This window comes from Xenopus laevis, chromosome 4S (genome assembly GCF_017654675.1).
Source record: "Xenopus laevis strain J_2021 chromosome 4S, Xenopus_laevis_v10.1, whole genome shotgun sequence".
Taxonomy (NCBI): domain Eukaryota; kingdom Metazoa; phylum Chordata; class Amphibia; order Anura; family Pipidae; genus Xenopus; species Xenopus laevis.
Window position 1 is genome coordinate 61,079,838 of NC_054378.1, and position 26,525 is coordinate 61,106,362.

The window sequence follows — 26,525 nt, forward strand, 5'->3', positions numbered from 1 at the left end:
ATGAAATCACATCCACAGCAGCTGCTGTAATACTTTATTCACCAACTGAGCTTGGGCATCACTGTTTCAATGGAATTTTAGATCAAAAGAAAGGCCAAAAACAGGGAGGTTGTGGTAGTGGGAGATAATTCATGAATGAACTGGTATTTTTGTAGTTTTCTTAAAGGGGATGAGTTAAAATTCTAGTATGATGTAAATTGTGATATTTAGCATCTTATTCAGCTCTCCAGTTTGCAATTTGAGCAGTCTGGTTGCTAGGGTCCAAATTTCCCTAGCAACCATAACTTTCTAGCCCTACAGTAGATTTGATTTAGATGGGGTCAGTGACCCCCCATTTTAAAGCTGCAAAGAGTCCGAAGGCAACATTTTCAAAAACTATAAAAAAATTAAGACCAATTGAAAAATTGCTTAGAATTAGCCATTCTAGAAAATATTAAAAGCTAACTTAAAGATGAACTACTCCTTTAATGAACAAGGGATGTATTCTTGAAATGCACACATAAAAACTGACTATATGCATAAGCACATACTATCCATAGGGTACAACATAAAAACCTCTGCTTATGGTTCTTGCAGTCTCAGTTATTGCAAAACCACCTATAATCATTTTGCTGCATATTATGTGTAAGCTGCTAAAAATGTCAAATTCTGACTTAAAATTCAGTCTGTCGGCAGGGGAACACCCATACTGCCTGCAATAGAGGTGAGGCTAAAACAAACATTTTTATTCTAGCCATATTGCATTGCCAATTGCCATTATAAATGCTATAACAGCACCACGCTATATACAACATAATCAGTTCTTCCAAGTAAAATAAATGAGGACGGGGTCATGTCTTTTAAAGGCATCATATCTTATATTGTATGTATTTGCACTCTGAATGGAAATCGAAAACAGCAAGTAAACCTCTTGCTTTCTTTTGCTCCAAATCTTCTCCCTGGTATATTGCTCCTTTCTTCGTTGTCTTTCTTCTGTGGATCTTCTCTGACTCCTCTCCTCCCTTGCTTTATTCATGGCTTCAAATTTATTCTTTACATCCCCCTTGCCAAGTTTAGGTACGTAGGTTTTTTGGATAGGCTTAGATGTGGAAAGCAGAATCTTTTGGAAGAGAAAAACAGCAGAAAGACAGAAGAGAATGACAGATATTAGGAAAGAGTAGATGGGAAATCAGAAATAGCAGCACAGAAGAGATTCTTGTATGGACACTGGAAGTTTTATCTCACTCTGGTATTCATCTCTGGAATTCTTTCAAACCAAAAAAATGTTTACTCTTATTTTTTTTTCCTTTTTGTTAAAGGGATTGTTCTCCTCCTAATTCTGTTTCTCTTTAACCTGGAATTAAAAATGCTAACTCAACAAAGCAACTGGGAATGACATTCATATTGAGGCTAGCTATTCACTTATTTTTATGCCCAATTTTCAACCTATGCATCATTATTAACAGAATTTAAAAATGAGCAAATTATCTTAAACCCCCATAATGCTAAAGGTTATTCTGTTTTATTTATATCGTGATTCACAAAGATAATACATAATCTCTGAATAGTATGACTAATAAAGGCAGTGGAGCCGAGCATTTATCCATACTGCTCTGCATGAGAGAATCCCAATAACAATGGGCAAATTTGCACCTGGGCAGTAACCCATGGCAACATAACAGATGTTTGCTGTAGCTGTCTGAAAAAAAGCAAATTACTGTTTGGTTGCAATAGTTTACTTCCCAGTTAATCTGCCCAGGTATTCTAAATGAGCCCCCTATTATCAATTTGAGCCATGGCCTTAGGAAGTAAACAGATACGAGAGTACTGGGGTCAACAACAAAAAAAAATCAAGAATAATTATGACTTTTAATAGTCGAAATTATGATTTTTAATTTCATAATTATGACTTTAAATCTCATAATGATCACTTTTAATCTCATAATTACAACTTTAAAAAGGCGAAATTATGTCAATTGGTGGAACGAAATGTTTTTGGCGCTATTACTTCAATTCGTGTGATTCGAATTCGATTGAAAATGGACCTATTCGGCCAAAAAAAAAAAAATTGACCCTTGATAAATCTGCCCCTTAGTGTCGGCAAACCCCCCCCCCCCCCTCCCAGAGCTGCTTTAGAAGGTGAAAGATTACACTTAACTATTTGAAAATAAATCGAAACAAATACAAAATAGTAATTGCAAAAAGTTATTATTTCTGGTGAACTATCTGAAACCAACTGAACTGAACAAATTGTTTGAAGGTGAACAACCCCTTTAAGCTGTGTCACAGTTTCCCCAAGAGACCTGCTTATCTTAAATTGTTACAATTGTTTCAAAGTAAAGCTGCACAGTGTTCTGGACTCTCTGCCAAAAAACCTCTTACTTTAATTAAGTTGTAAAAAATCGGGACTGCTCCGCAGTTGAGAGGTATGATAACACATAACTACCAGTAGGGAAATGGGAGAAAAGGAAACTTCTACATATGTGGAAAAATAACTGAGATGTTCAGCATGTCTTTTCACATGGCATAAAATAAATCCAACACCAGATGGCACTTATGCCATTCAGTTTGCCATCGTCTTATGCTAAAGACTGTTACAGTAGTAAGATCTGGAACTGGACATATCGTATTATTGTTAATATCCAGGGTTACTCATTTGATTTTGGCCCACAAGCACTGGCGTAATAGTTGGTGCTGCCCCCCTTGCAAAAAAAAAACTTCAGAAGGGCCCAGTGCACTTTGACTCCTACCCAGCTCCTGACCCACATTCCCACTCCCCACAGCAGGTAGAAGTGCAGCAAGGCAGGGGAGTTTCTTTACAACTACAGACAGGGACCAGGCCCCACCACAAGGTCTACTTCCTCTATAGTTACATCAGTGCCCACAAGATAAAGTTTTGGTGGGCCCAACTTTTGTTCAAACAACTACTTTTATTGCTGTACCTGAAACCTTCATTTTGCTCTACACAAGAGAAGGACGAAGAAGAGAGGGAGTTCAAAACACAGAAATGGGGAGAAAAGGAAATGAAAACCAGGGAATCAAGTCGTTACTTAGTCTAACCCACACTGGCTAGAAAATTTAGTTAGTGAGAAAAGGAATGTGTTGTGTTTAGAACTGACAAAGATGTATCAGATGACTCTTCCCTGCTCTTTAACTTTATAAAGAGAAGAGTGCTCTAAGCATTTTATCATTAATACAAGGGCTTACATTTCATATAAATTGTGAAAGAGCAAGGGGGAAAAAATCAAGATTTTTTCTGTGATTAGGTATAATAATTAATGCATGGGTATAATGGCACTAAAGCATTATCTGCTGCAAAGTGGCGCTTTCAACAAGCCTGAAGGGCCAGTGATAAAAAAACAATGAATAAAGGAAGACTAATTGCAAACTGTCTTTGAATAAAACTAAACTAGGCAATGCTAAAAGGTACCGCTAATGGGAACTAGCACTTTTACTCTGCCATTGTTCTGTTACGTTTGAGCAGAAAATCATATATCCAAAGTAAATACAGTGTGTTCATCTACTTGGAAGATAAACAGTTTAACCAGGTTTCGGCCCATGTGTCATGATTTTGGCACAGAATCTGGTCTTACAACTATTATTGTAATAGTTAGACATGGGATGGAGAGGGAACAAGAGCACATATCTAAACAGTTTAGGTGTGCACTGAATTTATTTATTTATATCTCAGGTCTGTTGGGGAATATGTCAGGATTTTTTTGTTGCAAATACGCAAAATATTCTCATACTGGGTAATGTTTGTTCACTTGCTTGAAAAAGTTGTCATAGTGACAAAAAAAGCTACAAGTAAGAGGTTGTTTTACATCACCAGGTGGACGTAAGACAGATTTCCAAGTAATGTTTAAGTCAGTGTTGCAATATCAGTAACCACTAAGCAGATGAGTATTTAAAAGGGTAATCAGCCTTACAATAAACAGGGTTACTGAAATGAAGTATTATCAAAGCAAGAACTTAACCAACTGAGTCTTGTTTCATTTCAAGCTATTTGATTTATTTATGTACTGAGCTCATATGCTGCAGGTAGCACTCCACAAAGCAAGAATCAGACAAAAGCTGTAGAGAAATAGTGCTTCACTGCATATTAACTTCACTTTCATATATAACTGCTATGTACAGTGCTACGCAATATGTTGGCGCTATATAAATACGTGTTAATAATAATAATAATAATAATAATAATGTGCTGTTTTGTGAATATAACATACATACATAATCAGCACAGGCAAAGTAAAATAAACAGTAACCCTTCCTGATTTTATTTTGTCGTAGCAGTAGTAGGACAGAGTATTTATTGGATGTATTACCCAGAAGCCCATTAATCAGAAACATCCAACTTTTTAAACCATATACGTAATACTTCTGGTGATAAACGTAAATTTTTTTTAAACATTGAAATGTGTTGCCCACATTAAACAAAGGCTTTTATATAATCATTCTTCACCAAGATTTCATATAAAGATTATTTTAAGAAGTATAAAGAAGGAACAAACAAAGGAAACCATTTTGGGGAAAAATGCACAAACAAATTAAAAATTCAGCTGAAAAAAAAACCAGAAATAAAACTAAGAGGTCTCCAAACCCTTAGGGCTCTTACACACGGGCGTTTTTTCCTGCACTCCCCTGCGTTGCACTTTCTTCTGTTTAGCTGCAGGGGAGCGCAGTAGTAGACGCACTCAATTATTGTGAAGGGGGCTGTACTCACACAGTCGCATGTAAGGCCAAACGCAGGTGGGACGCAGCATGGTGCATTTCACCTGCAGTTGGTGCATTTCACCTGCGTTCAGCGCATACATGCGTCTGTGTGAGTACAGCCCCTTCACAATAATTGAGTGTGTCTACTCCTGCGGCTGAACGGGAGAAAGCGCAAAACGGGATCGCAGGAAAAACTGCCTGTGTGTAAGAGCCCTGAGTTTATATATAAGGAAAAACACATTGTATTACACTCCAAATCAGTAACTTGACTTCATGATGAAGACCCTCGTGCCCAGCAGTACACACAGTAGCTTACATTTCTAATGCACCATGTCCCAAAAGCCTGTCGGAATCATGCCATAAGGAATTCATTTTCAAGCCTTTCAGTGGTTGCAGGAATTGAGAATCACTTATATGCTCAAAGGTCAGAAACAAATTATGGGAACATTTTTAAAACAGGAATAAGAGAGACTTTTCATGGGGATAACTTTAAGCATGATTTTTACATGATGTTTCAGTTAACAGTCCAGGAGTGATATATATATATATATATATATATATATATATATATATATATATATATATATATATATATATATATATATATTGTGACAGGGTGTTTGGAAAACACCACTGACTTGCAGGAAAGTACATGGAAAAGAGTACATTTAAACTGCAAGATAGGTGTTGCAGAGAGATACTCTGCTTAGGTAGGGTTAATATTCCCTCTCAGCCAGGTAATTAAGTGGCAGCTGAGAGAGGATCTACCTGACAATGTAAAAGGGCTGTGTGAGGATAGCTCAAAGCTCTCCAGGGAAGTGAGTGGCTGTGAGAGACAGCGCTGGGCAGAAGGAGCTTTGCTGTCAGCAAGAGAGTTCCAGAGCTTGTGGGGAAAGAAAGAGGAAAGGACTGGCAGAGGCTAGTGAGTCTGAGTCCCAGGAGGGTGAGCCAGCAGGGCTGAGTGTGAAGCCCAAATACTTCAAGGTGCAAGAGGGTGAGAGTTTCCCTTGATGGTGAGCGACCAGAGGGGGAAAACCCTGAATGTTTTGCAGTGTATTTGCTGATCTGTACCCTGCATGTTCTACAGTGAAGTTGAACTGTAACCTGAACATTTTTCTGTTGCCTTTTTGTTGGGAATGTCCAGTGCTTAATATATATATATATATATATATATATATATATATATATATATATATATATATATATATATATATATATATATATATATATATATATATATATATATATATATAAATCCTGGACTGGAGCACACCATTCATAATGGACAGCTGCCTGGGTGCTGGTTAAGTTTCCTGCATACAAACCAATCTCAAAGAACCGCACAACACAGGGCTTATTTGATGCAAAAAAGTGGTAAAAAGTTTATTCGACGTTTCGGTTCAAATACAAGAACCTGTACCCCAGGTGTACCCCACCTGAGGAAGGTTCTTGTATTTGAACCGAAACGTCGAATAAACTTACCACTTTTTTGCATCAAATAAGCCCTGTGTTGTGCGGTTCTTTGAGATTGGTTTATATATATATATATATATATATATATATATATATATATATATCTTACTCTTGGTATTTCCCAAACATTTTCTTCAAATTGCTCTATAAGTCCCATTGAGAGGAGCCGGGGAAATGAGTTATCGCACTCCTCCCTTTCTACACAAGGTATGGGCAACTAATTATTTGACAAAATGTATCTGTTTGGGGGTTCCTTATACTTTGTTCATTAATCTTATACTTTTCACCTGTCCTTAGGATAATGGCTGGTTGGGGAGGGGAGCTGAACACTCCCATGGTTGTTCTGCCAAGAAAGAGAAATTACTTTGGCACAGTAAACAGTATTATTTGATCAAATTGCCTTTATTCTACCACCAGCAAAATGTATTGAATGAGTGAATTAGCAGCTTTCTTGTCTGCCCGGCTGTTTCTTTCGAATAGCTTCAAGCAGAATTTCTACTGCATCTGTCAGTGGGTCTCTGCTAATTACAATGAAATACTTCAAAACACTAGTGGGAGTCTTCCTCTCTTCATGATCACTGAGCTACATCGGTGATCTGTCTAGACTAAGACACTAGTTGAGATGTCCATTACTATTTATTACAGAAATCAATATTTCACTAACAGGGCCATTGCTGGCATGAGGCAAAGTGAGATCCTTGCAACAGGCGTCAGCAAGTGGTCAGTTACAAGGGGCGGCAAAAAGCCACCTCTTGTAATTTTAAGAGCCGAATTTATAGGTCTTAATACTGAAATTCAGCTCCGCTCGTGCAGAGAATTCTATTGTGCTGATTTCACTAGTGATGCTCCACCAACAGTAACAGTAAAAACTGAAAGTGTATCAAAGTAATGAAAATATAATGTAGTGTTGCCCTGCACTGGTACAACCCGTGTGTTTGCTTCATAAAGACTACTATAGTTTATATAAACAAACTGCTGTGTAGCCATGGGAGCCGCTATTTAAGCTGAAAAAAGGAGAAAAGGCACAGGTTATTTAGCAGATAACGGACAAGCTGTGTAATAGAATAAAAATTCTACAGAGTGCATCTGTTATCTTCTATGTAACCTGAGCCTTGAATGGCTGCCCCCATGGCTACACAGCAGTTCGTTTATATAAAGTATAGTAGAGTTTCTGAAGCAAACACACAGCTTTTACCAGTGCATGCTAACAGTATATGATATGTTAATTACTTTAAAATCCTCTACAGGATTGCCCCTGTTCTTTAACCCTGTTCTTTAACCCTGTTGTTTTAATATAATTCCTTTCTACAAGATCAATGAGGGAAACCAATTTCCCTCTCCCTTAGGCTCACCGTTTAATGCAACCCCCCCCCCCACACACCTTTATTCCATTGTGAAGAGAAGAATTCTGTGAATTAAAATGCCTCTGCTTTCCAGAGTATCTGTGCACCACCTTCTATGGAAAGCAGAGGAACTTTAAGTTCCAGGATCTAACACTTCACAATCATCAAAGGAAGGGGAAAGTTAAAATATTATTATTATTAACATATATTTATCAAATACTAGCACATTCCTCTGAGCTGTTCAATAAATGGGTGTATACACTGAACATACAGATTTCCATACAAAACAACCAATACAAGTACAGTAGAACCCCCATTTTTACATTTATTATGCATAATATATAGGTGGGACCACAAAACAACAATGTAAAATGAGGGAAAACTTAAAATCAGGGGATGTGAAATGGGGGTTCTACTGTATATCATGGTTTTCCTCTCATTCTGAGGAATAATGTATATATATTTCTTGGCAGCTCAGATGGTGTTTAAGCTACATTTTTAAATTAGCCAGCAAATATGTGTTATTCACAGGTCTCAATTGTATGAAGCACAGCAAATAGGCATTCTTTCCAAATTGCACCCTAACTGACCTTCATGCCTAGTCCACTTTCCACTGTTAGACATCCCATGAGGCCTGCCCCGTCATTTTGCAACCACTGCCTAAGGGCAATGACACAAGGGGAGCCCATGTAAAAAATCCACTACAGTGAGTGAGATATCTCCTTGAAAATGCCTTGCCCTTTGCTTACAGTGTAATTTTTGCAAGTAAATTACATTAGTTGTGGCAATTCGGCTTAATTGAGGGAAATTGCAAAAGCAGGCATTTTCCTGCAATTAACCTGAATTGCTGCTTATAATTAACACTTAGGAGTAATTAAGAGTAATAAGATCAATGGTGTTAACAATTATGTACAAATGAAATCATGCTTGTTTACCATATATAAACATTGTTTAGCAGGCATGTTCCAATTAATTACCAAAGAAGGAATTAGAGGCATTGTAAGCTCTCACAGCACCCCTCACTATCCCAGTAGCACAACCAAGAAATTTAACTGACAGAGTACTAGTCTATTGTAAATGTCTGGAGTGTTAAATAGTTACTGGGGCACCGACAATGGAGCTGCCCCATTGAAAAACATGGATAAATGGATCTATTAAAAATATACTTTGCAGATTATACCACAAATTCATTCTTTGTATTTGGCACACTAGATAGTGTGTGAGACACCCAAAGCAACCTACTGTTCTATTCTGTTGTTTTTCTATGTGTGGGATATAAATGTAATTAATTCTCTTCTGGTCTTGCCAGCTGCCATCCCACACAGCCCTAAAGGAACTGTTGCCTGTATCGACCAGAATACATATTACCTGTGCACACTCTTTATACCAGGATATACAACCTGCAGGCTCCAGCCAAGGCTAATTTCTTTTGAAAAATCAAGTATACACTGCAATGGCATGGCAAGTGTATTTTTCATACTACAGCACCTACCATTTCCCTCACTGATTGATTGAATATGAGCACAGGCAGTTTCCACTCTTGAGGGAAATGTAAAGTACTTTGGAGTATTTAGGAGCAAATGCACAAGATTATGATGTGTGTGCGATTTGCCTTTAGTTACCATGAGCTGGACATAGCTATTATGCATTTGTTGACCAACATGCTGAGCACTGTGCATTTTTATACTGCACATACAATCAATTCAAAGACTTTTGGAGCTGATTTGGCTATTAGACAGCTCATAGAAATAAAATGAATAGCCCTTTGTCCCCACATTCTAATTAAACATACATGTTTTCATGTTAACTCATCAATTAGTGCAACTTCATGGAATGTTTGTAATTAAAGAGCTCACTCTGAGCAAGAATGTGCTACACAGTATTAATTATAAATAAAAAAGCCAAATCTTCTAGTAATATCCAGTAAAACCAACTTCATGTCATTGGGCAGCTGTGGTGACAAATCACACCAAGCCTATAATATAATGTGTCACAATATAAATGCAATGTAGTTCATGTTAACATTGTTACAAGAGACCTACCTCTGTCTTTTGAGCCACGTCATTCATGATTATTATCCCTTCCCTTTCTTTGTGCTGTAAATATTTATTTCTTTAGTACTTGACCTAAAAACAAAGATAATTAAACATTTAAGGGTCAATCTAGTGAAGTATGACATTTTCATGTATGCTTCACCTGAAGGTGGGCTCTTTTCTATTGTTCAATAATGTTCAGAACATTACCCATTCAATTAATCAATGCACCTCATGAACTGCATTCCTATATTCCTAAAATTAAATTATCAACCAATAAAATCTAACCATATTTTTCTGACTTGATTATACCAACAGACCTCTAGTCTACAGCAGTACAAAGAAGTCATTTCTCCAATCATTTGAAATGATTTAAACCCACCAGATTAACATTACATTTGTATTTATATACTGGGATCTATGCATGTAGATGTGCTGAAAGTACGATACCCCCTCTCTGAAAACTCTACTTGTGGCCCATCATCAAATAATAGATTGCAATGTGATCATTGGAAATGTTTTACAAGGATGGATGAAAGACAAATCTAACCCATTTCTCAAAAAAGTAGCCAAATGTATTTGTCAATGGGCATTTTTTCACATGACAAACCCCACAACATTTTTAAAATCAATCAACATCTTTTAAAATATCCGTTAAAATCTATCAACGTTTTTTCTTGGCGAAACGAGGCAAAATATTTTGCTCATCCCTATTAAAGACTTATGCCATTTTACTTCTCTCAGAATATTTATGGTATGCTAGAGCTAGTGACCTCAAGTATACCAAGCAGGTACACTAGATTCCAAAATTCTAGTGCTAATATCTGTGTAATATGGAAATAACCTACAGTATACAGTATTAGCCTTATGAAGGCAAGTGTGAAAATTGGACTGTTCTGCAACTACAAGGTGATGTTCTAAGGGCTGGAATATTTCTCACCTACGTGGTGGATAATGGAAGCCAGTGTTGACCACTCCCTGTTTCTAAACCACACCCATGTTACCACAATAACTTTTAAGATCATGTCTACAATAATGGTGGTAGTACACCAAAAAACCAAATGGTGGGTGCTCATTTCAGGGATATCACTCATATGTAAAAAATCATATTAAAATATACCCTTAAATTCATATGCCTCCTCATCCCCTGTTGATAGCACAGCAACCCCCCCAGCACATGATTAAACACCTTAAGGGCCACTAACAACAATTTCCAAATGTTAACAAACCCCCAGAGCAAATCCTACTAGGCTCACATCCCACAGGTAGTGTAGGGCAGATAGAGTATGGCACACACAGGGAGCATAGGACAGGCAGAGTATGTCACATACAGGGAGCATAGGGAAGGCACAGTATGGCACACATGTGGCACTTTCAGTCTGGGTCTGAGGTGTGAATAGTACAGGAATTGGGGTGTGAACAATATATAAATGTGAACAATGATAGATATTAAAGGTGTGAACAATACAGTATTTTACAGTATGAATTTGAGGTGTAAACAATGCAGGAGCCAATTAATCTCAGTACTGATACCTTTAAAAGCTTGCACAAGCCTCTATTTCATATTAAAATCTACAGATAATGGAATCATAACTGTTAAATGCAACCATATAACGCCGCCAGTTGGACAGCACTGTTATAATACATTTTTGTGGATTTCACAAGTCAAATAAATATTGCAGTTCTGTAATAAGAGAGTGACATACTAGATGGTTACTAGATGGATAAACCTTTGTATTGTGGTGGTCTTGATGCTTTCTTCCTTTCTTTTACATTTGTTTCAGCCTTTCCTTCATCCAGCCATTTGCCTACTAATCCTGATTTGCCATATCAATCTGTACTGCTCTATCCTCTTTGTGTTGACAGGGTGTTCAACAAGGTGGTGTGCTCTTTGAATGTGGTCATTGGGCTGACTGTATGGGACTTCCTCCTGAATATTACTAGTGACTAGCAGGCTGGCTATTGGTTTTCTGTAAGCGACTTTCTCTGTGACTGTGCAATGTGATTGCAAGAATGTTGAATTGCAAGAATGGCTCATATAACATGGGAAAGGTTCCTAAAATATTCATCAATGGACATTTACATTTTCACATATGTCCACATATGTGTTGTTCCTGTCACTGGTTCATGCACATTTGGGTATCACTGTAGCAATATGGGTGACTTCCCTAAACATTTTATTATAGCTGGGAAGCATCTAGGGTAATATTATCCTTAAGAGATAGTAAAGTTGGAATGATAATTAAGGCAAAGCAAACAAACCCAATGCTAAACATAACCGCAGTGGCAGGGAGATTACCCTTTTACATTTTTGAAGATTGACTCTTCCAGTGGCTGCTCCCTTCTTTCTTAACACATGACTCCTAACCCAACCTCACCTTATCTGTAGTATAAACAAATTATATACCGACAAATACCCAAACTAAAAATTAAACTAAATGATCTAATATGCTACTGGACATTTCCTCCTGTATCTTCCATCAATGTTTAAATAGAATCGCTCCACAGGTGACTATTTTTTGTTCTTGGGTATTAATCATTTTTCAATTCAGTTACTGAAAGTGTCTTGAAAAATGCTCAAGAAAATGTTTCTCAGCACTATTGAGAATGTTAGAATAAAAGATTTTTATTCAAACAAACAATGAAGTGCCCGTTGATTTGAATGGATCTTGGTTTGAGTTCCCAAATGTTTTTCTATGTGAAGACATGAGAAAATTTGGTAAGAGAAAAATATTTGAGAGAAAATCAATTTCTTTCATCCATTACAAAAATAAATCATTTATGCTTTTGATAAATATAGGACATATGGGATGAATATAGAACATTTTCATTTTCTGGTGTTACTGGGCCTTTTACTGACAACATAAGTTTTTCCCCAACAGTTTTCTGTAGATTCATCCCGGATTAATTTTTCATGTGTACATGTCATGCCCAAAACCCATTCAGCCTAAATTTTATTGATAATATTCTTTCACTGTTTCCTCATTACTCACATCACATTACACATGCAAAATCCATTTTAATAACTGAGTGTTATTAATGGAGTTCTTAAAATCAGTGTATATATAGAATTTGATTTTATAAAATAGCTGCAGCATAATATCATCATAATAACCCAAAAACAACCAACCATCTGCCTATACCCCAACAGCTTGTTTACTAGGCACTAAAGAGAGAAACTCCAGACTATCTATTCCAGCAGACAAATATTATTCTATACTGTTAAACCACTCAAACGTTTGGAAATACATTTTCACCCAAAGATACTAGTTAGTTAATGGCACTTTACTGATTATTATTGATATTTCTAACATCAGTACCACAAAAAATGTATACAAGGCAATACAATAAGGCTATAAGAGACCAGTATATTATAATACAGATATAGTAGTAATAGTAAAATATAGATATAATCTTAAACTCAATGCAGTCACCAGGGAGATTGATATATACAGACATACACACGCCACATTATAACTCCTGACTGTCAGCTAATTAGCATTATTACCTTGGCCTGCCTAACCACATACCCAAAGCAGAACAATACTTGCCCCAACTTAAGTGTTCCCTATAACACCTTTAACACTTTAAGGGGGTTATTTATTAAAGTCCGAATGGTAAAAACTTTTTTTTTTTTTTTTTTACTATAAAATCCGAATTTATAGTAAAAAAGATTTATTATACCCCCAGAATGCAAAAAGTCAGAATCCAAAAATACTCAATCTTAAACCATTCCAGGTCCTGTAGAAGTCATTGGCAGAGTTCCTATTTGCAATTTGAAGATATTATTGTCTGCGATGAGTTTCGATTGACGATCACAAAATTTCTGGCTTTTCCGCAGATTGGCGTGAAAAAAAATCGCAGCTTTTGTGCGACAATCCAAAAAAGTTGCGTTTTTTTACTCAATTTTTTCATGCTTTTTTATTGGTAAATAAAGGTTAATCATGGATTCCAGTTTGGTCGGACTTTTTTTTATTTAAAACAACCAAAAAATTTTAATTTTGATAAATAACCCCCTAAGTGAAGGATAATTGTCAAGTAGCGGTAGGAGGTTGATTATTATATTATTATAACAATGGCATTTTGAATAGAGCGAGCGCCAGTCTCAGGCAGCACAGAAGAAAGTATTCCCTGTCAGGGAGTGAAGGATCCTATGCTTAAGCAATTAGCTTTCTTTACCAGTAAGGGCTAGTCCACACGGGGAGATAGCGACGCGTTTGCGGTCGCGGCGACAAAGCGCCGCGACAGTCGCCGCGACCGGCGCAGGCGACAGTTTTGTATGGGCGCCTATGTAAAAACGCCTGTGCTAACCACACGAGGCAATGCGCTTTTCAACAGTCGCCTGAAAAAGCCTGGCGAGGCATTTTCAGGCGACTGTCGAAAAGCGCATCGCCTCGTGTGGTTAGCACAGGCGTTTTTACATAGGCGCCCATACAAAACTGTCGCCTGCGCCGGTCGCTATCTCCCCGTGTGGACTAGCCCTAAAACTATAAGACATAAAAAGAATAAACTATGGCTAACATAGTGTTTGTTTAGGAGAGTATTTTATGGCTTCTTTAGCCAGGTCTCTCTTGATTAATAGGATGCCGAGGTTTCATTTTGGCTGCCCATTTCAGCAAAACTGATCTGTAACCAGAACTGCTTGAATTTAGAAATTGGGCCAGCAAATTAAAGTGATATGACTGAAGTAAGCATACCTTTAAGATAAATGATACATCTGGTTGAATTAAACAGTTATTCAATTAGCTGCAGATTTTAGTATAGAGGCCAATGACTTGTAATACAGTGAATGATAAACTGCTTTTAGGAGAATTCCGTTCCAAACAAAATGCATTTTATGGCACAAAAGGACTTGTTTCATATGCTTTAAAAAATACACTGGGTTAGGTGGGGCAGTTTTGGAAATAGAAGTATCTATTTTTCAAAAGTTATTGTTTCTCTTACCATTCATCAATGTCTGTTAAAAGGGTGGTTCACCTTTAAAGGAATAGTAACATCAAAAAATGAAAGTGTTTTAAAGTAATACAAATATAATGCATGGTTGCCCTGCACTGGTAAAACTGCTGTGTTTGCTTCAGAAACACCACTATTGTTTGTATAAATAAACTGCTGTGTAGCAATGGGTGCAGCCATTCAAAGGAGAAAGGGTTCAGTTTACACAGCAGAAAAGATACGCACTGTAGAACACAATGGTGTTATCTGTTATCCACTATTCAACCTGCCATATAGCCTTTTTTCAATTTCTGCCATTACTACACAGCAGCTTGTTTATATAAACTATAGTAGTGTTTCTGAACAAACAGGTCAGTTTTACAAGTGCAGGGCAACAGTACATGGTATTTTCATTACTTTAAAACACTGGTATTACTGTTCCTTTAAGTTAACTTTTAGTATGTTATAGAATGGCTAATTCTAAGCAACTTTTCAGTTGGTCTTCATTGTTTTTTTTAATGATTTGCCTTTTTCTTCTGATTCTTTCCAGCTAGGGGTCACTGACCCCATCTAAAAATAATAAATGCTATGTAAGGCTACAAATGTATTGTTATTGCTACTTTTTATTACTCAGCTTTCTATTCAGTCCTCTCCTATTCATATTCCAATCTCTTATTCAAATCAATGCATGGTTGCTAGGGCAATTTGGACACCAGAAACCAGATTGCTGAAACTGCAAACTGGAGAGCTGCTGAATAAAAAGCCAAATAACTCAGTCAAAAATCACAAATAATATAAAATCAAAACCAATTTAAAATTGTCTCAGAAATCACTCTCCACATCATAGTAAAAGTTTACTCAAAGGCGAAACAACCCCTTTAACTTGACAAGCCTTCAATGAAAGATTTAATTGGAGTAGGACATACAAGTATCTCAAATACCATATATATCTGAGTTGGGGTGTACAAAATCCACCTAATATTTAAAAATATACAAGAAATATATAAGAAATATATTTTAATGGTAAATTACCTCCTTGTTTCCTTGTTTGTTTAACATATAGCACACATGGCTCTTAACTAGATTCACAATAGTCATGTTACAAATACAGCATCAGACTCCTAAGTCCAACGACTAAATCTGCACCCTCGTCTTTAGTAAGGGCTTACTAGGTCTTGAGCCTGCAGTAAGAATCTTTGTCGCCTCTTACTGTAGTTTCTACACAAAGAGACTTTTTATCTCAAACTCAGTGGCGTAACTAGATATTACTGGGCCCCACAGCAAATTATTTTTCAGGCCCCCCAAAATATTTAGCAGTTGATTGTTTTACCAATATTTATTGAAACTGTACATGAATCAGGGCCTCGTGGGCCCCTATAGCTCCTGGGCCCCCCTGCAGTCGCAGGGTCTGCTTCCTCTATAGTTACGCCCCTGCTCAAACTGATGCCATTAACTTATATAGTGTATAGGTCTTGAGCCCACAAAGAAATTCTGTAGGTAGCTCAGTCTGACTCTGGACAAATAGTTGTCTGATTTCAGAATGTGCCATAAATATGTTGTTATTTTGCATCTCCCTAGACAAGAGGCACTCTGCCTGTAGTCTTGACACTGGTGTGATATTGGCAGCAGTTAGAGTTATCAAGCTGTCATTTACTTTAAAAACAAATTCCAGTGTTATCTATGTGAGCCTGAATTAACAAGCACTTTACTACTTTCACTCCCCACTGAATTCCTCCCAGATGAACTAAAGCTCTTCAAGCTACTGGCAATTCTACTTGTTTCTCCTGGCACTTCGCAATTGAACAATAGAAAGTTTTCCTTTACTAAAAGCAGAAAGGCATGAGAAAAATGCAGGACTGCTATGCCAGCTAAAGTGAATTCACATTTTGACTTGACTTGGTATGATTTCTACTGTTTTAACGCTAACAAAACTAAGCTATAACAAAGCTACAGATGAGCCAGACTTGCTTTTAGTTTGTTTATATTGTTTAAAGGGGAACTCCGGCTTCCAAACCAAAATATACCCATCTCAGTTACCTGTTTGTTAAAAAAAGCATGAATAAATGTCATTTTCTATGCTGAAATCCAGCTGTTTAACATTTCTTCTCTTTTTGCATCATTTGAAATCCTGGCAGGGAAGGAGGGACTAAAACACTTCTCCGCAGCTTACAGACAGCATGCAGGAACTACATAACCCACAATGCATTGCACTGTGATGTTCCTTTCTTTATAGTGTGCAGGGGATTGTGGGGTTTGGAGGATGCAGGCTGGGGACAACTGGCTGTTGATACAAAGTAACAGTAGTCGGCCAGCTCAGCAAAGTAGTCAGACAGATCAGCAGGGGGCTAGGATTAGGGAACTGTTCCAAACCACTAAAAATCATCAAAAGTCTACATATTTTTTAATTGATGTATATTGCAAAGTTGCTTGAAATTATGTTTACTATTCAAAAGCTTAAGTTATGTTTTTGTGAAGTTCCCCTAAGTTAGATACATCGTTTTTTCCCCCCTGGGCCAAGGTTTCTTGCCTCTTTGGTTTGTGTAGAAGAAAACACAAATTTCAGTGGTTTGTCCCACATTCTACTAAATGCTGGTGTTAAAAAACACTTTTTTTTTTTCTTCCGACCTAAAAATGAGGAGTAGTGATGGGTGAATCTGTCCCGATTAGCTTCACTGGGAAATACACAAAACTCCGGAAAAAATTTGTGAAACGGTGAAAATTTGCGAAACGCATTGAAGTCAACGGGTGTCAAAAACGTATTTTGCGGTGCGACAATTTTTCCACACGCGACTCTTTTGTCCAAATGCATTAAAGTCAATGAGTATCCAAATAATTTTAACGTGGGACAATTTTGACAAGCGACAATTTTTTTGTGCAGCAATTTTTCCCACTGTGAATTTTCACAGCAGTTTCGCCAAAACATTGAACTGAAAATTCGCCGCAAATCCATGCCTGCCAAATAAATTCGGCCATCACTAGTGTAACACCTATTTGGGCCACTCGGGGTTAATTCACCAGCTAGAACACTAGAGCATGGGTTACACGCGACTTACACCCAGGGCAGGGCCTTCGCTAAGTGGAAGTGTTCCCTCTATGGTGTAGTGCAACTACATCCCCCCAGGCTACTGTGCACACAAAAACAACTTGGGCGCCAGGAGGTTCTTGCAGTAAAACAGAAACGGTTTATTTTGCCAAAAAGGGCAAATGACCACAGGTTTCAGTACTCACGCAGGAGTTGAGGAAAACAGCTTATTGAGAGTTCACACAGATCAAAGGCAGGCTCACACAGAGAGTACACAGGCAAATGCAGTACAACCTTTCCCTCCTGGAAGTTGTCAGGAAAGCAGCTTCTACCCTACAGTCCCTCTTCACTGAGGTCCCTGACTGGAGGCAACACACAGAGCCTCTGGGAAGCTACTCCCTTACTGCAAATCCTTATTGGAGCTTCAGCTGCTCTTTCTCTCTATCCTATCTGCCTTTCTCTCCTAGAGAGACTATGACAAGTCTGCCCTAGTATATCTGTTCCTCATTCACGGGGTTACCTGGTCCCCGACTTGGACACATGCCTTCTTCTGGGCCTATTGCACTCAGTCCCCCTGAGCACATCCAGCTGGAATCACATCCAGAGGCAAAAGAGGAAGAGGCCACTCCCTGCACACACTATATAGGAGTGAGTCAGAGCAGTGTCATCAAATCTCTCAGCCTATCACTGTAAAGGTTATTCTGTAACAGGGATTCTACCCAATAACCCAAGGAAATGGTGAAAAGATTAACTCTATAGGGCCTGTATCCCTATAGGGCCCTACATTCACCCGGGGGGAAAAAAACCATTTCTCCTGACAATGGTTTAACAATCTCCAACATTTCAACTTACAGTACCATCACATCCACTTCTGGTATCCTCTCCTAGGCATACCTGGTAACAATGGTCACTGCAAAGGAAATACACACAGCATACACAATACTGTATCAACATTAAATAATAACAGTTGCAGTTGGTCAACTTTATTATACGCCAATAACTTTCTTTCCTCCCAAGGGTCCACACAGGTCATCCTTGAAGTGCAGAAACAAGGCAGAAGAGTTGTGGTGGGGATCAATAGTCCTGAATTAGAACCCACTTAGTCCAGCAGTCCTTCCAGCCACAAAAAAACAAGCAAGCAGCACTCTAGGCATCTCACTCTGCAGGAGTCCATAGAAGAGCTGTAGCAAACATCAGAAGAATCCATCCTCCAGGTTCTCTTCTTCCATATCCATGATCCGGGATCACACATGAGCAGGAAATGGCTCCATCCGGGACATCCATCTTCCTCCCATCTAACTGACATCCGCAGGCCTTTGTGAAATTCGGGGTGAACCTCCAAGCCCGAACCCACGGCCAAATACTTAGAAGGAAATTCGTACATCCATTCGTACGATTCGAACAAAACAATGCACAGCCTGGTATTTAAAGGGTTAATGCCCCACGTTGGGCGCCAAATGTAACACCTATTTGGGCCACTCGGGATAATTCACCAGCTAGAACACTAGAGCATTGGTTACACACGACTTACACCCAGGGCAGGACCTTCGCTAAGTGGAAGTGTTCCCTCTATGGTGTAGTGCAACTACATCCCCCAGGCTACTGTGCACACAAAAACAACTTGGGCGCCAGGAGGTTCTTGCAGTAAAACAGAAACTGTTTATTTTGCCAAAAAGGGCAAATGACCACAGGTTTCAGTACTCACGCAGGAGTTGAGGAAAACAGCTTATTGAGAGTTCACACAGATCAAAGGCAGGCTCACACAGAGAGTACACAGGCAAATGCAGTACAACCTTTCCCTCCTGGAAGTTGTCAGGAAAGCAGCTTCTACCCTACAGTCCCTCTTCACTGAGGTCCCTGACTGGAGGCAACACACAGAGCCTCTGGGAAGCTAATCCCTTACTGCAAATCCTTGTTGGAGCTTCAGCTGCTCTTTCTCTCTATCCTATCTGCCTTTCTCTCCTAGAGAGACTATGACAAGTCTGCCCTAGTATATCTGTTCCTCATTCACGGGGTTACCTGGTCCCCGACTTGGACACATGCCTTCTTCTGGGCCTATTGCACTCAGTCCCCCTGAGCACATCCAGCTGGAATCACATCCAGAGGCAAAAGAGGAAGAGGCCACTCCCTGCACACACTATATAGGAGTGAGTCAGAGCAGTGTCATCAAATCTCTCAGCCTATCACTGTAAAGGTTATTCTGTAACAGGGATTCTACCCAATAACCCAAGGAAATGGTGAAAAGATTAACTCTATAGGGCCTGTATCCCTATAGGGCCCTACATTAGTGAGAAGTTATTTTCAAGTCTAGCCTTTAGTTGGTCATACACAGACAATTGTGTATGCCCAACTTTACATGTGACTTACTGTAAAACCAGCATCTGCTTTGGTCTGTTGGCTACAACTTCTATTACAAGCCATTTACTACAATTGTACTTTAAATTCTTATACATTGAACATTGAAAAAACATCCGTGAAAGCAGCCACGTTGCCTTAAAATGCTCTGGGTTTCTATCCAGCAAAAATAGTTCCGTTCCTATAATTGGCATGAAAACATATAGATAAATTGCCAAAATATGAACATGTAACATTTGAGACTCCCAGTGCAGGATCTAAAATAACTTGTGCCTGGTGAAGCCTTTAGCAAATATGATCATTTATTGAGAGCACTAATATTCCTATTGGTGTTATTTGTTTGGTTTTCATTTGGAGGTGGTTAATAATAATGTTTATAAGGCCAGGCATTTCCTTTCAAATGGATTCTGATTTGCATATGTGAATTTAGAAACATCTAGAAGGGAACAGAAGGAAAATGTTTCAGCTGTGTCTTCTTAAAATAGCAGCTCCTGGTGTGTTTGCTGAGCTCCCATCAGACAGGCAGACCACCCCAACCTACAACATGGCATGTGACATTCACAAATTAGATTTCATGTAAATCTAATGAATGCAGGATGCTTTCTGTTTGTTATTTCTATTTCTGGCTGATACAGAAGGTTGAGATGCTCAGGCTTTATAGTTACACACCTTTATATCAACATTTTTGCTATTGATGTGAACTAGGGTTAGCGTAAACTTGAATTGCCACCTAGCCAGTAAAAATGTTGCTTGATGCCAATGTTATTAATAGGTATGATAGATAATAATGAAGGCTGGTATATTTATTCCAGGAAAGGTGACAACCCTAGGTACGACTCAGGAGAAAGACACTGTTGAGAAATCTTTGTGAGACTCAGCAGACACTATGGGCCATACTTATCAAACTGTGAAAATTGAGTTTTTGCCCATTGATAAATATGCACCCACAAATCCAATATGACTCTGTAGGACTTTTACAATAAGTCCTGGTTTTAAACAAACCACATAACCCTTAACCCATTTAAGAAGTTTTTCTAGTGTGTATAACTGCCGAGACTGAGATTTGTATTAGAAGCAGGTAAGTGGGTATTAATAGCTAACACACCCAGGCTATTTTCCCTCTAAGGTGTGGGCTCATGCATGAGCACACAAATTTTGAGACCAGCCCACACACCAAATAGTGGTGTACACAAAGAATTTTGTGTGAAAACACCACATTTTGTATCAATTCTGACTTGAGCACACAGTTTTTAAAAACTGCGCACACAAGTTAAAAATGTGTGCACAAAATAAATGTTTTTTGCATACATAGCAGAGAAGGATTTAGAGGGAACATTGCACCCAGGCAGCAGCTTCCAAGAAGCACTTGTCATGGGGCAGCTGGGAAATTGACAAAATGTCTAGCCCCATGTGAGATTTCAAAATTGAATATATAAAAATCTGTTTGCTCTTTTGAGAAATGGATTTCAGTGCAGAATTCTGCTGGAGCAGCCCTATTAACTGATTCATTTTGAAAAAAAATTTTTTCCCATGACAGTATCCCTTTAACATTGCAATCATGCAACATTTTTACCGGCCAGGCTGGTAGGTACTGCCCAGATACAAACTTGCCCTGCATTGGTAAAACAGCCAGAAGGTGCCTTGCTGCCATAGGCCAGTAATTGAGGATCAGGATACCCAGCAACAAAGTAATAAACCAGAACCTGGGGATTGGGGGGCATAGGCAAGCCCCCTGGGAAACCTGGCATTAGCTGTAACAATGACATCCACTGTGGCTCATAACTTGCATCATTTGCATTCACTTCTATATCTTAAACTGGCATCAAATGTGTCACCTTTGTTGTGCTGGCATTTTCCTGGGAACAGTTGGGCAGAGGAAGATTTCCCTAAGGATACAATGCAAACATACTAGAAGGTCCAGGGTGATTTGTTGCTTATAAACTGAAATTGTCATTTTAGTATGGAGCTTTATTGGGGTGTTGTTCACTTTTAAGATAACTTTTAGTATGATGTACAGATTGATTTTTTTGAGACAATTTACAATTGGTTTTCATTTTTTTATTTTAAACAATCTGATAGCTAGGGTCCAAATTACCCTGAATAGAAAGATGGGTAATAAAAATTAGCAATAACAATACATTTGTAGTCTTACAGAGCATTTGTTGTGGTTTTTTTTTTTTTAGAAGGGGTCAGTGACGCCCATTTGAAATCTGCAAAGAGTCAGAAGAAAAAGGCAAATAACTATCAAAAATAAATCATGAAAACCAATTGAAAAGTTGCTTAGAATCAGTCATTCTATATAACATACTAAAAGTTACTTTAAAGGTGAACCACCCCTTTAATATAATAATAATAACTTATAAATGAGTACAAAATTGGACAATTATAATGATGAGAATAAAACTCTATAATGTAAACTATTACTGAAATTAAGAGTAGTTTGTGCTATGTGATTGATTTTCTATACTGCCTTAATCTTTCAGTTTACCATATCCAAATATCCCTCTTGTGCTATTATTAAAAGCATGTTGTGATACTGACAGATGCATTTGTAACCAAAAGACCCCTTTCCCTACCCTCACCACCCCCTGCTGTTACTTTCTTGATATCCCTTATACTATGTTGGACTCCAACCAAGGCAGGAAGTGTGTTTTGCAAAGAAAATCACATTTTCACTGTCAGAGCAATCCCACACAATCAGGGTATTTTCCCACTGTATTGGATAAAATAAAATCAGCTGTTTTATAACATTATTGTGGCTAGCATAACAACTGAACTAATAGACAGATACTACAAGGACAACAGCTGCCACCTGCTCTGGGGCCTCATCACATGTGCCAAACACATCGCATTCCCTCCATACATACTGTGTGCAGATAAATATGGCTGAACTTGCCTACCCTTGATAAGTGCTCAGCCTTTTCAAGGTAAGTGCCACCAACTAGTAACGTACTCTATCAGTAAAACATAATCGTAAGGGACCTCTCCAGCTCACCTTTACACCCTTAACCAGGTGCTCAATTCTCAGTCTCCCCACTGTATCATCATGACAAACTCGATTGTTAGATGGCACTTCTGGAAAAAGGCTTTATTGTAGCTGACTGCTGGTAGAGCACCTAACGCGTTTCTGGATTGTCTCCCTTAATCATAGGCTTATGATTAAAAGAGACAATCCCGAAACGCGTTAGGTGCTCTACCAGCAGTCAGCTACAATAAAGCCTTTTTCCAGAAGTGCCATCTAACAATCGAGTTTGTCATAGTAACTTGCTCTAGGTGTTATATTTTAAGGTATGCCAGGCTTTCTACTCCTTTCCCTTCAGTATCTTCTCTGCAGAATGTAAATTTGGTATTTCAGCTTCAGCTTATAAAAGCAATAGCTCAAATGCTTCTGATGTTGACTTTGGCCAGGACTGTATTTTTATATAAGGGGCCATAATTAGCACAAGGCTGATATTTTCCCCAATCTCACGTTTCATCCAACATACTGCAAATACTGAATTCATTTCCCCCTTAGGTTCAGGATTCTTAGTCTATAAAGCCTTTGTTATCCCTGTACTATGTGTAAGGTATTTATTAATACACCATTCACTGGATATGTAACAGTTGTATGTACTATATCTAAAGTGGTTGTTCACCTTTAAATGAACATTTAGTATGTCGTAGAGAGTGATATTCCGAGATGATTTGCAATTGGTTTTCATTTTGTATTATTTGTGGTTGAGTTATTTAGCTTTTTATTCAGCAGCTTTCCAGTTTGCAGTTTCAGCAATCTCGTTTCTAGGATCCAAATTACCCCAACAACCATGCATTGATTTTAATAAGAGACTGGAATATGAATAGGAGAGGGACTCAATGGAAAAAAGTAGCAATAACAATAATGTGTAGCCTTAAAGTGATACTGACACTAAAAAAAGACTTTTTAAAATATGAATGTACATTGAAAGTTACCTATAGGTCATGCTTTTTTCTGAGAGGTTTGTTTTTGTAAGTAATTGTTAGTTGAAGTTCCTAAACCTGACTGTTTTGCCAACCTGACTGTCCCATCTCAGCCTGTCTAGAGATATATATAGAGAGAGTTAGAAAGCGCACACCCTGAGAATAAACTAGAGGTGCAAATCCAGAGGAAGCTCCCCATGAGAGTCTCCAAAATAACATGAACAAAAACAAAATATAGGATTGCACACTCAAATAAATAAAGAATATTTATTACATTAAAAAAGTTACCAAGACAATTTCAAAACAAATATAGTTAGCCCAACGTGTTTCGACCAAAGATGGTCTTCCTCCTCCTAAATCAAAAAAGAAAAAGGCAAAAGTTTCTAATGCTAACAGACCTCTGCTGCACAAATATGGCAGCCCCCTCATACAGGAACATGGGCCATCAGGCAGGTAATGTAAAAGCATTGGGCAAATACTTTATTGCAAAATTATAAGCAGCATGCAAAGTCAATTTTATGCTAGATGTAAAAAAAAAAAGTTAAAATGTCTGGTGTCAGTATCTCTTTAAGGTGCATTTGTTTTTAGATGGGGTCAGTGACCCCCATTTGAAAGCTGGAAAGAGACAGAAGAGAATGGCAAATAATTAAAAAACTATAGAGAAACATAATGAAGACCAAATGGAAAGTCGCTTAGAATTGGCCATTCTATAACATACTAAAAGGTAACTTAAAGGTGAACCACCCCCTTTAAGTTATTGTTAAACTACAAGTCTCACCTCCCACTGCTTTGCCTGTCTGTGGTGTGATAGCAAGTGGAGTTCAGCATACCAGTGCTTAAACAAGAAAAACAAACAATACAGTGTAGAATACAGGGAATATAAGCACAATGTTCATGGGGAACTCCACAGTGCCATTTATTAGAGGGGATGTCCTGTTAGCCTAATACTTATCATTCTGTATGGTTTTGTTTGTTTTTGTTGCCTGGCTGGTTCTGACTTTTGAAACAATGTAGCAGAGGCCACGGGTTATCAGCACTAGAGGAGAACTAACTGCTGTTAATGTACATTGTGTCCAGAGCCAGAAGCTGAAATGAGCGCAGAGAGAGATGTAAAAAGAGGGTCATTCATTAACCTTTACATCTATGTGAAGCCTTATTCATAGTCTATACTGGCGAGGTTGCTGCTTAGTAAGTCTGTGTTGGCTAAAGTTAAAGTGATTCGTAGAAGATCTTCCATAATAGAAGACTTACCTCGCTCTGCGCTGGCAGAGTCCTGTCCGGTATCGAGTGGCTCAGTAATCCCGGCTGAGTGGCCCCCCTTATCCCCGGCTGTGTGAGTGGATGTCTGTGCAGCTGAGCCTGTTCTCCCTGTGTGTACTGCCGCTGCTGCTACTGTTGCTCTCATCAGACTGGAGTTGCTCACAGGCTGAGTTTCCATAAAAGTCCTGCTGTCAGGTCATCTATCGCATTCCTGGCGAGCCAAAAGCTGCCTCAGCTGTTCATCGCCACATGGCCTCTCAACTGTTCCCTGCTCTGCCGCCGCCGCTGCTGTTACACCCCCTGCATAGCAACGCGCCTCACACCCGGACAGACACCCCGGAAGGGTTAACTGGCTGCTGTGCGAGGAACAGGTTGTCCTGCTTGTCTATTGGAACAGGGACTCGTGTCAGTGGTGCGGGGACCAAACACCTCAGGGTGGAGCTCATTCACTCACCTTCAAGTGTCAGTTAGTTGTCATGAGGCACCAATATGCCACCGATATTCCCCACATTAGTACTGCCACCTGACTGTGTTTAATTGTAAACATATAACAGAATCGCAGTGCTGAGTTGGGTTGTACGTATAGCCCAGAGGCCCCCCACATTGAAATGAAAGTTATCCTTGCAGTTAATTTACCTCATGATGGATAGACCACCAATCATACTAGTGTCGGACTGGGACACCAAGGGCCCACCCAAAAACCTTAGACCAGGGCTCACGCTCAGTACTATTATTCTTCCTCACTCAACCTCTATTCCCCTAGTCTCTATTCTTTACATACTATAATATATTATTCCATCTATTTAGCCTCTTTTTCTCATAGAAATAGGGAATGACCATGAAATAGACCATGAGGGCCACTGACACCTGGGCCCACCGGGACTTTTCCTGGTATCCCGGTGGGCCAGTCCGACACTGAATCATACTGTAACATAGTAGGGATTTTGCTTTTACACGTTGGGGCCTATTTATTACATATTTATTATGCTGTGTAAAAAACGGTAGCATAATACAACACGCATTGCCAGGCTTCACCAGGGTCACACTCAGACCTGCTCCCCCAATCGGCCGCCCCCCTAAAGAAAAAGATTAACTACAACACTCTGGCGTTCGTTCATGCACGCTGGGGGGGAGTTTGGATGGCAAACAAACTCACGTGCACACCCGAGCCCTATGAAGTAATAGACCCGGTGCTCGGACCCTAGGAAGTCAGCACTTCCGCAATACGACAGGAACGAAGAAAACAGGTACCGGCACACAGGTGCAATTCAAGTAGGGGACTTGACCCTTACGTGTTTATTAAGTCGACACAACGTTTCGGGGGCAACTCCCCCTTCGTCAGTTTGGATGGGCCTCCGGTGGGCCTTCAATGCTTCAGTCTGACCCTGGGCTTCACTGTGTAAAAGACTGAGTGTCTTGGAGTGTTTTCCACCGAAAGCAATGTAAAATAATTGCATCAAAACTGGCGTTCGGATGGCG

The 26,525-nt window shown here is 38.9% G+C and overlaps 1 protein-coding gene across 6 annotated transcripts in view; it reads right to left on the minus strand.

The window, feature by feature from the left end:
- Window positions 1-25,422, minus strand: part of nexn.S (nexilin F-actin binding protein S homeolog) — a 45,143-nt gene extending 19,721 nt beyond the window's left edge. Inside the window, exons 1-3 of one of the 6 annotated variants that reach the window (XM_041591119.1) lie at window positions 25,038-25,422; window positions 9,551-9,634; window positions 908-1,099 (exon numbers count right to left, since the gene is read on the minus strand). In XM_041591119.1, the coding sequence (XP_041447053.1) occupies window positions 908-1,099; window positions 9,551-9,577 (219 nt within the window). In that variant the 5' untranslated portion in view covers window positions 9,578-9,634; window positions 25,038-25,422. 6 annotated transcript variants of the gene reach the window in all.
- Between the last annotated feature and the right edge of the window lie 1,103 nt (window positions 25,423-26,525).